The 13,600-nt window shown below is 43.4% G+C and overlaps 1 protein-coding gene across 2 annotated transcripts; it reads left to right on the top strand.

Moving 5' to 3' along the window:
* The first annotated feature begins 87 nt into the window (after positions 1 to 87).
* On the top strand, positions 88 to 13,600 carry LOC135394370 (transcription termination factor 3, mitochondrial-like). 2 transcript variants are annotated; one of them, XR_010422861.1, is made up of 6 exons: positions 88 to 332; positions 397 to 694; positions 4,561 to 4,797; positions 9,019 to 9,109; positions 9,977 to 10,146; positions 12,983 to 13,068. XR_010422861.1 is itself a non-coding variant. In XM_064625089.1 (5 exons), exons 1-5 carry the CDS (start codon positions 256 to 258, stop codon positions 13,261 to 13,263), a joined length of 984 nt encoding a protein of 327 aa, XP_064481159.1. In that variant the 5' UTR covers positions 91 to 255; the 3' UTR covers positions 13,264 to 13,600. The 2 variants fall into 2 exon arrangements, 1 of the variants encoding a protein (XP_064481159.1); XM_064625089.1 differs by lacking the exon at positions 9,977 to 10,146 and having other exon boundaries at positions 91 to 332; positions 12,983 to 13,600.

Raw genomic sequence — 13,600 nt, forward strand, 5'->3', positions numbered from 1 at the left:
AAAATATATTATAGGATTGGGCGCGTCATAATTTACTTGCAGTCACTTATCTGGGCTCTGGGGAGCACGTAGCCGATGGCCGATGTGAGCCGAGCGCGGAGCCAAAGGAGGTCCGTCGTGGTTTTAGCCAGTTTTAGCCGCTTTTGCCTTCATGGGCATGACATGCAACGCAACATAAACTATTAACAACAGTAATTTGGTGTACATACGTGTCTCAGACGTGCAACGACGTCGAAGCAAAGAACAGTTTTCGAAATGAGTGGTTTGCGATTCACCCTCTTCTGTACAGCACGCCTTGAACGTCTCTTCCCTTACAACCATCGCCCTATGTCGTAAGATCGCAGAGTGTGGTATCCTTATTCGTATACCTATATGCTTGAAATTATTGGTTTACAGAACTACACTGAAGCGTGTGGAAAAGCCTTTGCCTATGGAAAGACAATATGATATAGACCTGAACGACATCGGCCCAGCGCTTGGTGCTACCCTCTCCCTAGCTTCGCTAGCCAACAGCAGTGAGACCATTCGGCGACTGGTTGATCTCGGCGTGGATGTGTCGCGTTGCGAAAAGCGTGCTGCGTCGCTTCTCGCAGGACTCCGCTGGGAACACGAGGCGGAGCCCGTAGTGCGATTGCTCAACTCGTTGGCCGTGGACCCGGGTCCCGTGCTCACCAAGAACCCACACTTGCTCAAGGTGTGCACACACTTGTACACATCGGCTATAATCTATAACCTATAAGCCCAGTATTGCAGTTGTAGTAAGCAGTTGTCCTGTGAAGTTATCCCGTGCTCTTCACTTGTGCTGCTTTTATGATGTACCGCTACCAACTACCCCACATCGCAAGTGTAGTCCACTATTGTATCACATGTTAGGCTGAAAGGTATCCTTCTTAGGAATCACTTACTGATGTTAGTGAGAAACAGAATGAACACAAGAAATGAAGCGCCAGAGAAGTCAACTGAAGTTAACTTCTCAGGAGTAGTTCATTCCTTGTGTTCATTCTGCTTTCTTTTCACTAACATCCGACTGGATTGTGTACATATTTTGCCCTTCATTGCTCAGATGTTAGTGAGACTATAAAGGTGGTCCAGCTCGAGGAAACTGTTCATGTGCCCTCGTTTTGGTGATGTAAAGACTAATTATGCATTCAACTCAAACATGAACAAGTCGTAAGGATATGATGTGCACGTGTCATTGCCATGTGGATGTGATAGCTGCTGTTGGTACAGCTTTTAGATGTTTGAACACACAAGTAAAACATTAGTTTGGAAATGCCTACAGGTACCTCTTAGTGAAGGCTGTGACAACTGTGCCCTTGTTCTCACGCTCATGCATATCCTTCAAGCTGCCTGTCAGGGGAAATGTAACGTCGGTTTGAGTATTGCAAGTTACAAAGTTACCACATACTATCCTTTTTTAAAAAAACAGTACAATATGCAAAATACTATGACATCATTTCAGTAAGTTTGGGGGCACAGACAATTGACAGGACATAGTAGAGAACAAAAGCACTGTTTCTGCAGTGCGAGTTCTCCTGATACCTTGTTGGTCTTTATCGAGTTCGTGTGGTCGGGGGCAGCACTAATTGTTTTATGAGCATGTGCAGACCAAGAAAGTATCTGTGAACTTTTTTTTTACTTGTGACACCAAGGACAGTGACAGGAATGTGGTCAGTGACAAAGGTGTCTGGAAAAAAAAAACAGGTTTGGGATTTTCCTTGCCTGTACAAGGCACAATTCGTAACCACTGGCATTAGACAATGCATGAACTTTCAACCCAAGTAACGAATAATGCCATTATACATTACTCGGCCAAAATGTGATGGCATTACATTGTTCATTGCACCTCTTTCTTTCATCATTTTTGTCAAAATACACATTGTCAAGTGCGGCCCGGTAGCAGAGCTATAAGTGGGGCCACCCTCCTCTGCACAATCCAGATATGAAACCATATCGAGAAAAAAAACATGCATCTGCATAAAAATCCGTGCTCTAGTAATGACTTACTGGCAATGCATTACTCATTACCAAGATGTAATACATTCCCTATAAGTCATTACTAGAGCGCGGATTTTTATGCAAATGCATGTTTTTTTTTTTTTTTTTGTCGGTATGGTTTCGTATCTGGATGATGAAAAAACACTTTGGGTCTTGGTTTGGGACCGATCAGAAGGGTTCTATAGGGCAATAAATGCACGTTTTGCACATTGTCACATATTTCGCATGAATGTGAAAAGTGCATATTTTCACACACGTGTGCATTATTTTCAGGTGAAAGAGCTTAGGTCTTTTTTCATGGATGGTTTTGCTGGTTTTGGGAAGGCACTGGGTCATCTGCTGGTTGCGAAAATTCTGCTCAGAATCGAATATTTTCCATGTTTCGGTGGGATGAGGTGCGGTTTTCAGTCCCTAACCTGGCTGCTCCATCCTCCACTGCGTGCATGGACAATGGGTCATACTTCATCTTCGCCACATTACTGTTACGAAGATGGGCGGCATTCACATTTTAATCAGCATAATACAGTGATGAACGCAAACCCATGACGAAACAGCCTGAGCATGGGCAACACGAAAAACACGAACATACGTGTATGTTAGTGTTTTTCGTCCAGCAGCTAGCCTGCGTTTACTTTATTTTATCCATCACGAATGCAGAGCCCTCAGCTCCATGATTTATATGTGTGACACAAGCATTCTTTATTGTGTGCTGCAGAACAAAGGCGGATTTACTTTACCGTGTTGTCCCTAATAAAATAGTCACTTTTTTTAAATAGGCATTTGGTGCATCGCTTTCGTACCAAGAACAGTGAAAAACAACGCATATAATAAGAATTTTTACTGCATATTTTCAATATTTCTAGTGCATAGTTGCGTGCATTGGAGTTTTTCGTGCATATTTATCCGTGCTGTATTCATTACTTTGTAGTGCGTTACTTCCCACCACTGGTATGTTATTAGGTCTAGCATTTGTGAATATTTGAATGTCATGAGTGCTGATGAAAATAATTATATGTTCAATTCGATTTCTGAATCGAATGGATGTTTCTTCCAAACCGAATATATTCCCACAGTTGGAAGACTGCACACGTAAAGCCGAAAACGGCACAAGAGAGGGCAGTAACTAAGTGAGCGCAACTTCACATTCTGATCCGTATGAATATATCGCATGCTATGCGTGCTGCATGTGTATCCAGTCTGGTTATACAGCTTCATATTCTTTTAGGATGTATAACTTCATATGACTCACTTCATATTTGCTTTGGCTATGTATTTAATCGCTTCGTATTCACTTCAGTTTTAAAATAATTATTCGCACATGCATAGAAGAAAGGTGTACTGTATGCAATCAAAAACAGAACTCTTTAATTATTGCCTTGGATTAAAATGCAGTGTTCAGGTATCATTGTAAAGTTTGCACAGAAATCCCATAACATACCCTTGAGTTGTTGGTAACATTTCTCCGAGTCCGCATAGATATACACACCTAGAGACACAAATGTGTCTGACAACGATTCTTGGGTAGTTAGGTCAAATTTACAATTGCAAATGTTCGTCGCCACGGGACCTCAGATTGTGTAGTAAAAAGTCTGACAACATTGCACATTGACAGGATGCAAACGAAGCAAGCACCAGAGCCCGATTGTAGTGGCAGTCCCTACCAATTGCATTATTGAAGCTGCAATAAATCTGTAAATACAGTACTTCAGAGTGTTCCCAGTTACCTGCTCTACCACATTTCTGTTATCACACCAGGAAGACCATCACCCTATCCTTTCAACCTGCCACCTACATTCTCTCTGGCACAGTGGTAAAGATGTTCATTTTCCCTTTTTTTGTGTGTTGTTGTTGCTGACTGTGGCTGCACAGTTAGAACTTGAGGCATGTCAGCGACGCGATGTTGTGCCATGCTGCTGATTTGGTTGTCTTATAAAGACAAAAAGTCCAAAAACTGATGTATGTAGTTAGTTGGGATTATCAGAATGTTATACACTCTCGAACTGGCGGGAATTGAAATAGTCACATGATGCATATTCTTTCACTGAACCGATGCAAATGAAGGTCATCAAAGAGCCTTCTGGTAATGTGGGACTTCCAGACAACATCGTGATCATGTTGAGACAGGCATTTTTTGTACACAAAGCACAGTAATACATTAATTTGTTCTCCTGCAAGTGATACCACATTATTTAATTTATTATGGCCAAGCAAGAGACCAATGTCAGGTCCGAAACTTATTATTATCGATGACGTGCTACTGTACAAATCTTTTTCATGATTCTTCTACCATGAAAGTTGTCTTATGTGACGAAAATGCTCTTGAGTTTAGGTATCTCAAACAAAAATCCAGATTTATTTTTTTTTTTTATTTGTTCTTCAAAGTATTTTTGATAGATTTTGCGAAAATTCAAGAAAATACGTTACTCATTTTTCGTGAAACTTTTATTATGGGCATGATTGTGAACTTTCAGATATGTCAGAAAAAAATTGAAAATCTTGTGCAGTTCCATATTTTAGAACTTGGATGGACATTTGCTATAAACAGTCTGTACCCATTTGTAGGAAAATGTGGACTGTCTGGAGACTCGTTTGGAATATTTAGAAAAGAAAGGCTTTCCACGCAAAGATGTCTTGAGCTGCATGGTGTCTAGAGCACCTTTCCTTCTGATGCACAGTGTGGAACGACTGGACCGGCGTCTGGCACTTCTCCAGCAGCTTACTGGGCTCAGACCTTTCCAGCTACGTAATGTGGTTCTGGGAGCTCCGCGCATCATGACCACGAGTCTACACCCAGTACGAGTAAGAACTTTCCATCCAATACAGACACCATAGGGACACTGATGTCATTAAAAAAAAAAGGGAAGAGCATACTGAAAGCTCATAATGGCCGAGATGCCTTTTGCCATCCACATATTAGATATGAGGCATGCTAGTGTGATGATCAAACAGTTTGAAATATTCATCAGAGACTGGAGGAGTGTTTTGTTAACGTGAGATACCCCACATTTTCATTACATACCTGTCTCCATATTGTTAAAGGAGTACTGAGGTGACCCCCCCCCCAATTTTTTTTTTTTACTGTAACATGTTCTGCAACAAATAAAATTAGCTCCTACGAAAAAAAAAAAAAAGGGGGAGTGCAGGTGACCTGCGGAGCGCATGCGAGGCCTTTGTTCGACGCACCTTTAAAAAATCCTTCCACTCATGAAAAGAGCGTATTGGAGAACGAGGGAGCGTTGTGACGTAACTTGGTCGGACATAACTGACAGATAAGGCAGGGTTTTGAGCCGTGTTAAATGTCACCTCATTGCTCCTCTTCAGGGAAGGGCCTTTCATCCTAAGGCTCTTCTTTAACATTTTCTTACGGGATCGCTGGATTTTCTACCTTTCTACAGTCTCTATATTGTAGTTGACTATTAAATGCGATAGGATTTCTTTAACGCACTTTTGGGCCTCGGAAGTGTAGCGTCAGTGGAGAGGGACACTTTCGCTATTGCGATGCGTTATCTCCCCCTCGTTTGTTTCTTTATTGCGTGCCTCGGCTAATAACAAACGTTTCGGCGGGCGGGGATTTAGCAGATTGGAAGTTCTTCATGGTAGCTTTCCTAAGACACGATAAGCCCTTATTCCTTTGAAGTGGCTGGCATCATGTTAGGGATCTTTGTTTTGACAGCTTCCTTTATTGTATCGTTTTCGTATAGCGCTTGCGACCTGCAGAAACTCCCTAGTGACTGCGTCACTTCATTATGTCATCATATCGTCCAACACCATGGACTTACATCCTGACGTGATCAAGGCAAATGTCGATGTGCACGACGGCATCACTAATGGTTCGATGAGGATTCTCAAATTCATCGAGAACGATGGAGTAAATTGCACCATCCATCTATGGCTCCAGTTTGTTGGTAAAGTAATGTGTCGCACCGCTAAAATCAAGGCCGCCTCGCTATGTGCCATCAACCCTTGTCTCAGTCTGGACAGGGTTCCCATCAACCTGAGAAAGGTCACCACCATGATGTCAAAAAAAAAAAAAAAAAGAAGAAGAAAAAGGTATCACCTGCAAACACGTTCACTTCCCTCTCGTCTAGGCCAATGCCATGACCATTCATAAATAGCAAAGTGCGACCTACAACAAGGTAGTGTACTCCTGTAGCACGTCACAACCGCAACACCTCGTCTATGTTGCCATGTCGCGAGTGACTAGCCTCGAGGCTTGTACATCACTAATTTCGATGGAGACTCGATGTTCTATTACACCAAGCACAACGCAGACAAGCATCTACACGACAAGTATCGAAGACGCGACGCGCCGAGAAGAAGTTTCTCGAGTCTGTTGAAGATGGCGAAAACAAGCACTCCTGGCATGATCTTAACTCTGAGCATGGCCGTAGCGAACGTTCAGATTTTGCGGGCACGCAGAATAGACGTTCAGGGTGATGCAATTCTTACGAAAACCCACGTGCTCGGATTGACCGAAACGTGGACTGATGATCCGTGTGAGATAGGCGGATGCGGGTGCATGTCGTTCCGCATGCACCAAGAGAGCAGGGCAGTTGGTGTCACGCTTTATGCCAAGCAAGAGAAAAGTGCCGTCACTCCATGGCATCTGCCATCAAAACGAAGCGAGAAGCGGGAGACGTGTGCGCAATCGCGAGCACTATCCATGGTCGTAGAACCGTCATTGTCGCTGTCTACCTCTAGCCAAATATTTCATGAGATATCAAATTCTTCCTCACTTCGAACGCAGCTAAAGTTTCCCAAGGTAGAAATGGCGCACTGTACTAATGTGCTGCTCATTGTGTGTGGAGACTTTAACATGAACGTCAAGGACGGCAACAATGGGTTGGGTACCCACTGGAAATCCATCCAAAATGGGTTGGATATCGACTATATGAAGGAGACGTTCAATTCGGACATCGTGGGTGATGTGAATGTGCCGACCACACACAATGGTACAATGGAGACTGTGTGTTTGTGAGAAGTGTATGTTAGTGTGCGCTACATGGACTACATGCCCTACTCAGAGGTGGGGAGTAATGCATTACCCGTAATGCATTACTTTTGAGTAATGGTAATGAATTACATTTTGCAAGCAAGTAATGAGTAATGGCAATGCATTACATTTCGAATGAGTAATGCAGGGTGGCATTACTCATTACTTTTGTCGAATGTTCATTGCGCCACATGAAGATTGGGAGGATCCAGTTTTTTTGGGTTTTTTTTCAACCTGCCTTTAACAATGAGCTCAGGGCAACAAAGAAAGCGTAGGGCCTAGCCTGGGGAATTCTGCAAGAGTTCAACAGTCGGCGGTGGGTCTCACAAGTGTCCACATGATGATATCACTGATTTTCTCCTGTACGCATTTGGAGTAAAGGATAATCAACGAAATAGAAATAGTATAGCCTCTGTGAGGGTAACAAATGACAGTTGCACTAGTGATTCGCTGTTTTGGTATGGTACCATGTTAGTTTCTCTTGTGCTGTCAGAGGTCGTTTTTCTGCCAGGACAGAATTGTAGGGCTGGGTATATAGCGAAAAGGCATCATGGAGCCGGCAGGTGAAGTCTTGTCCCATTCGTGGGTCGAATTTAGGGCGTGTATTGAGCCAGTTCGTTGCGATGGGAGACATGTTACGGTTCGGTGCAAGCTATAAGGATCGCAGCCTAGAATCGCTAGATGGTGTCCCGAAAATCAAGAGACTGTTCGTGCAGTACAACACGGAAATTCCGTCATCCTCTTCTGCTGAACAAGTGTTCAGTACGGCAAAAGATGTCCTGTCACCAAAGCGGGCAAGGCTAGCGGATGAGAACTTTGAGCATCAACTCCTACTGTGCTGCAATAAATCATATCTATAGTTTCTGCCGATCAGCCTCGCTTCTGCGGAGATTTAGTGGCACCGATTTGAGGATACTCGGGTGGCTATTGCCTATAACAAAAAAAAAGCAAGGATGAAAACTTATACATAGCATCTTTGAGGCTTATGCCCTAAAACGTGGGTAGATGTAATGCCAGAGTAATGCCATTACTTCGTTAAAGTAGTCGCACTACTATAATGCATTACTAATATCAAAAAAGTAATGAGCAATATAATGCATTAGTTTTTTTATACAGGTAATGAGTAATGGTAATGCATTACAAAATAAAAGTAATTTCCCCACCTCTGGCCCTACTACAATATCCACAATCCCATTATCTGCATCGCTAGAATTGAAGATCACCCAGACGAAGAGGAATCGTCCAAGTGATTGTGTATGGTGGCACGTTCAGGTTCATGGCCTTAGGAATGAATACCGAGTTTTAGCAGATCGGATGATAACACCTGGGAAAATATGATAAGTCAATCGGCTTACATCATGTTGCTGATCTTTGATTTGACAGCTTCCTTTTTTGTGTCATTTCCATAGGGTGTTGCCGATCTGCTAAAACTCCCAAAAGTATGTTTCTTTCGTATCCAAAATGGAGTCGTCGTCCTTCATCTGCTATCACATTTCATATGCGTTTGTAGTGCACCAGAGGGTACAGCCATGTTATTTATGCACGTACCACATTATGTATTACATGTACGGTGAGATTGACTGCCTGTACCTTAGATTGGAGCCGCATACATGGCTATGAGTGGCTAGATTCACCTGCTGCTAAACAAAGAAAATACAAAGACTAGAAAGAGGTTACTAGAAGCATTTCATATACATAGAAGCCAGTAAGGAATCCATCAATAAGATTGCTTCCAGCAGGGCTGCAATATCTTGCGTAAGAAATCTGGGCCGTGCTGATACCACAAAATGGGTGGGAAGCAAGGTCGTAAACGGGTCAGAGAAATGTCTATTTAAGGCCGCTAGTGCAAGAAATATTTCCATCAGCTGTAAGTACAGCAGTCAACACAATGAACTCTCTTTGACCACTTACATTGGCATTGAAATTTTATTGCTTCCGAGTCAGATTTGTGACAGAATAGTGTCTTTGAATTAGCTTAGAGGACCAAGTGTGCAGCATATTGTAGCAGATATCCTTCTTCCTTGTAGAAAACTCTGTTCACCATTCATGAAGAAATGAGCTTCTCTAATGCAGAGTGTCACACCCTCATTTTGGCATGTCCCAAGCTTCTTCTTACCAGTAAGTTTTTCTCCATCCTTTTTTGTGACCACTAAGCTATGCCAAGTTGTGGTCTGACAATGGCTCTGAAAGACATGGTCCTGGTGAAGACAGAAGTGTGCCAGTGGTATTGAGCATGAGGAAACATCCAACTCTCCTGCAGGATATGCTTTAATGTTTTTCTAATATGGTACATACTTGTGGTAACACACACCTTGTCCAAACAACAGCTTTCCCATTTTTGTTAAAGGAGCTCTGAAAGCCATCTCAAAAATTTTCCGTTCCGAACGCGTTGTGGAAGCAGGTAACTTAACTTGATGATTAACACGAAAATTTTCTTTGTGTGCGATGTTTTTCGTAGAAAAAAAGACACTTGAACATCGCCGCGCGTGTTCCCACTCGACTCGCTCCTCCGGGTCAAACGAGGAGGAGAAAGAAAAAAACGTCATTGGTGACGTAATAAAAGTTGAAAGCGGCGACCGCGCTTCTATCCGGGTCAGTGCTGACTGGTTTTCTTTTCTTTCTTTCCGTTTTCTTTCCCCCTGCTTTCTCCCTGTCAAGGGATAAAGGAGGACCTCGATATTCCTGGTCGTGAAACCCCCGTTCTCGAAATTCATGTTCTGGAAACAAGGAAAAGGGGAAATGCTGCTTCGTAAGATGATATGCCGCGATTAAGAACATAACATCACTATTTAACCACTCAAATTCAGGAATTTTCTATATGTGTCCAAGTTGTCTTAGCGAACGAAAGACACATTTAGAAGCCATTTGGCTTAGCAGGGCGGCATGTTGGTTGGTTAGTTGTGTGCTTGCAATATTATGGCTGGGTTAGTCACAGTTTGCCGTTGGTAGTCAGCTAAAATTTACGCTAGTCACATGTTGTTTCAGTGCACGCTGATATGTCGTCAAACGCAAACTTAACCGGCGTTGTCGGTCACTATATGGTGGATAAAACAAATGGCGCCGAGCACGGATGAACTCAAACTTTCTGCTGCAACTGTCTGCTTCATCCACATTTGTAGTCTGCATCAGCCAATTCCCGTTTAGTTCGATGATTGGTAAGTTGACCATAAATTGTGGTGGTCTTATGACACTGCTTGGCTACGTTGGTGTGTAACTCAGGCAATGAATGTTCAACTCCTGATGCCACGATGTGCCGGCGACGGCATATTGCGATAGATTTCACTGGATTGTATCTGACAACGTATGGGCAAGAACACTCCTCCAGCTGAATAAGGAATTAACTGAATGGCTAACAAAGTTGCTAGTCAAAGTGACGGGCACTAGTGATCATAGCGAATTAGTGATATAGCGTATATTGATATAATGACATAGCAGACGGAATTAGTGGTCATAGTGATGCAGCGATCATTTTGAGGCGTGCACTGAAGCAGCGCTTAGTGCTGCACTGTGTTTATACATATTGCCACCAACAACACAACAAGAAACAGTCACCACGATAACGAACAGCATACAAAACACAGACACGGACAGAACAGCGTTCAACTGGCACCTGAAGTTTATTTTCATAATCCACCTACTCCGGAAGGTCGCTTTAGGGAAAGCAAGGTCAAGCGGGGAGAGGTTGACCGATTTTTGGTTGACTTCGCTGGGGGAGTTCAATGAGGAGGCCTCTACAATCTCACGGTCTAACCTTGAGCAGTGTCTGTAGACCATTCTTCGTTTACTGTATCTGATAAACCAAAGAAAAAGAAAAAGAAACCTCTTCCACCGTTGCAGCGGGGCTCCGAGTGAAAAATAGCAGACGACGTTCTTCGAAACCAATCAGGGGCTCCACTTTTCTGACGTCAAAATGACGCAAGCGGCTCGACGGCTCGTTCCGGGTATTGCCACCGTTGTGCACGGTCGCGATTTTCAAAATCGAATTCTGCGATATTTATGCACCTGTTGATAGTATTACTTCGCATGGTGCATTTAAATAAGCTTACTCACCGCTTCGTTCAAAAAAATGCTAGTGATTAAAGTGCTTTCCGAGCTCCTTTAAGGAGTAGCATGAATGCCATGTTGTTGTGTATGTCGTCTGCTCGTCCTGCCTTGCACACTTGTACAGCTCGGGACAAAAGTTTACGGCACTGGCGTATTTCTTCATCGGAGCGGTCCCCTGCTAGCTAAAGGAAGAAATCGAATAAGAAACGGGTGACTGGCTATTCTATCCATCTGTCAGTATGTGTGTCCACTCTTGTTTGCTGCTGGGCTGTCACTCCAATGGAGAAATGCGACACCATGGTGTTCCGTAAATTTTTCTCCCAAGCTGGACCTACTCAGTCAACTGTGGAGAGGATTATGGATTTGGGTTGGAGGTGGAGCAGTCTGTGAAAGAAATGCAAAAGTGCAGGGAGTGCAGGATACTCATCCCAGAAGGAATGCAAAATCTGCTAGCCTCTTGCACAGGCATTGCATGTAGCTATTCTGTTGTCTCCAGAACAAATGCTCATAAGCATTTTAGACTCGCCGTATTTGACCGCATATAATGCGAACTGTGATTTTAACTGTCCCGCAAAAGAAAAGCTACTGCAAACCCACAAATAATGCGATGCAGGATTGTCTCATTCCCCTGTGAGAATAGTCACAACTGCAGGTACTGGGCAGAAATAGATCGGATGCAACACTTTCCGGATGATTTATTGAGCAAAAATGTCATGCATGACCACTCGCCGCTATGCTGCTTACATGTTTTGGCATCGCTTGTCTGACGAGGATCGTCAGGATCATCAAGTGTCTGATGAGGATCGGTCTTTGGATAAACGCTAGACTTCAGACCACGAGAGGCTCTCCATGTACATGCACAGAACAGTGATGTCTGTTGTTGATGCCAACAATGAATGTTTCAATCGTTCACGCCAAACCTACGTTATGTCGACATGGGAATCCTCAGCCTCCAATATAGCCTGCCTTCTGAATTTTGCAGTGTAGGCAGCACATCTAGGTGGCGTTTTGAAGTTAGTTTCGGTTTTGCCAACGCATGTGTCCAGAGCAATGGAGCACCTGTCATGTGAAAAAGCGACACACTTTCCTTTTACCCTCTCACAGTGCTTGCTTTGTCATGTGCGGCACCGCTGTAGACGAACTGTGACAGCGGGCACAGCGCCTAGGTAAGCGCCTATTGCGAGCCCACGTACAATGTGACCCCATTTTTGAACGCTTATCTTCGAAGTAAAAATAAAACTCGCGTAACATGTGATCAAATATGGTACTAATTGGTAATGGTTCCGAGAGGGCATGCAAACCCAGTTAAAAAGGATGGAAGCCTTATTCCGGAGATATTGCTAAAGCTAAAGAAAGGTAGTCAACAAAGAAGCAAGTAAGCATCAGCTGCAGGACCCCAACCCATACTTGATGATCAGTACCCAAGTGTGCCACCAAATCTAGCTCCCTCGATTAACCTGTCGATTGTCTCAAGCCTTGTCTAAAGCCTCAGTACGAACAGCAGCTAAGGGTCACAGCCACATGTCGCTACTCGGGGAAGCATAGCTAGGAAGAGCAGTCACTAAACAGGCTCAGAAGATGCATGGCACGTGCTTCCAACCTCAGCTGTAATGACAATTGTCTTGTGAACATTCTCACTCATTGACATAGTAATTCTCAGACAAAATCTTGTGTATGTACATGAAACATGAACAAGAAGACTGCATAGCAGAGAAACGGTATATATCTGGATCAAGTACCACACTTGAAGCCCCCAACACATAAGCCAGAACAACCAGCATCACTCAAAGGTTCCTGCCAACGATTGGCCTCTTTCATAAGAGGCCTAATTTCCCTAGTGGTTGTGTTTGTACCGTGTACATCTGTATTTTTCATAGTCCTTTTATAATCATGTTGTAAAATGAGAGGTTGAAATAGAATTAATACAAGTTTCATGTCTGTACCTAGGTGCTCCAGTGTTGCGAAAGAGGTTTACTGTGCTACATGAAGAATTGGGCGTATGTCACGAAGTACTCCTCGACTTTCCAAATGTGTTTAGGACACGTGATGAAGTGCGGTTGCGTCCACGTGGCCTGTACCTGAAGCACTTGGGAAGAGACCAGTGGGATCCTCAGCTGCCTGGCTATGTGTCCCTGAGGGCCCTTGTGAGTGGTTCTGATGGAGACTTCTGTGAACAAGTTGCACACACCTGTATCGACGATTTCCACCTCTTCCTTAAGGGACTCTGATGTACTTCAAAATGGTTGTCAAAGCTTTATGTGCAAGTGGAAGAGTGTTGTGTGCCCAACATGTATGCAGACACCACTTCCTCTACAGGCGTAAGAGCAAAGCTACATACAACTAGGAGTTATTTGTAAAATTTGCAGTTGTCAGAATAGCAAAGTCTCGCCTTTTTTTTTTTCTCTTGCAGTTGTTGCAAAAATGCACCTGCTTCACGAAAGGTTCACATTTTAGAGACATTAATGCAGTTTGCAACAAAAAGTGCTTCCAAGACTCTGGCAGTGGTGTCATCTTTGTTTCTTTTGGGGGGGATTTGATTTGTAATAAATTATTGGTAAGTGTTCA

Source organism: Ornithodoros turicata, chromosome 5, assembly GCF_037126465.1.
Source record: "Ornithodoros turicata isolate Travis chromosome 5, ASM3712646v1, whole genome shotgun sequence".
NCBI lineage: Eukaryota > Metazoa > Arthropoda > Arachnida > Ixodida > Argasidae > Ornithodoros > Ornithodoros turicata.

Bases quoted from the DNA above. Each gene is read 5' to 3' on its own strand.
- LOC135394370 (XM_064625089.1), top strand. From the start codon at position 256: ATGAGTGGTTTGCGATTCACCCTCTTCTGTACAGCACGCCTTGAACGT. The intron at 333-396 runs GTAAGATCGCAG...ATTGGTTTACAG, and splicing joins TACAACCATCGCCCTATGTC to AACTACACTGAAGCGTGTGG. The intron at 9,110-12,982 runs GTAAGTTTTTCT...GTCTGTACCTAG, and splicing joins TCCCAAGCTTCTTCTTACCA to GTGCTCCAGTGTTGCGAAAG.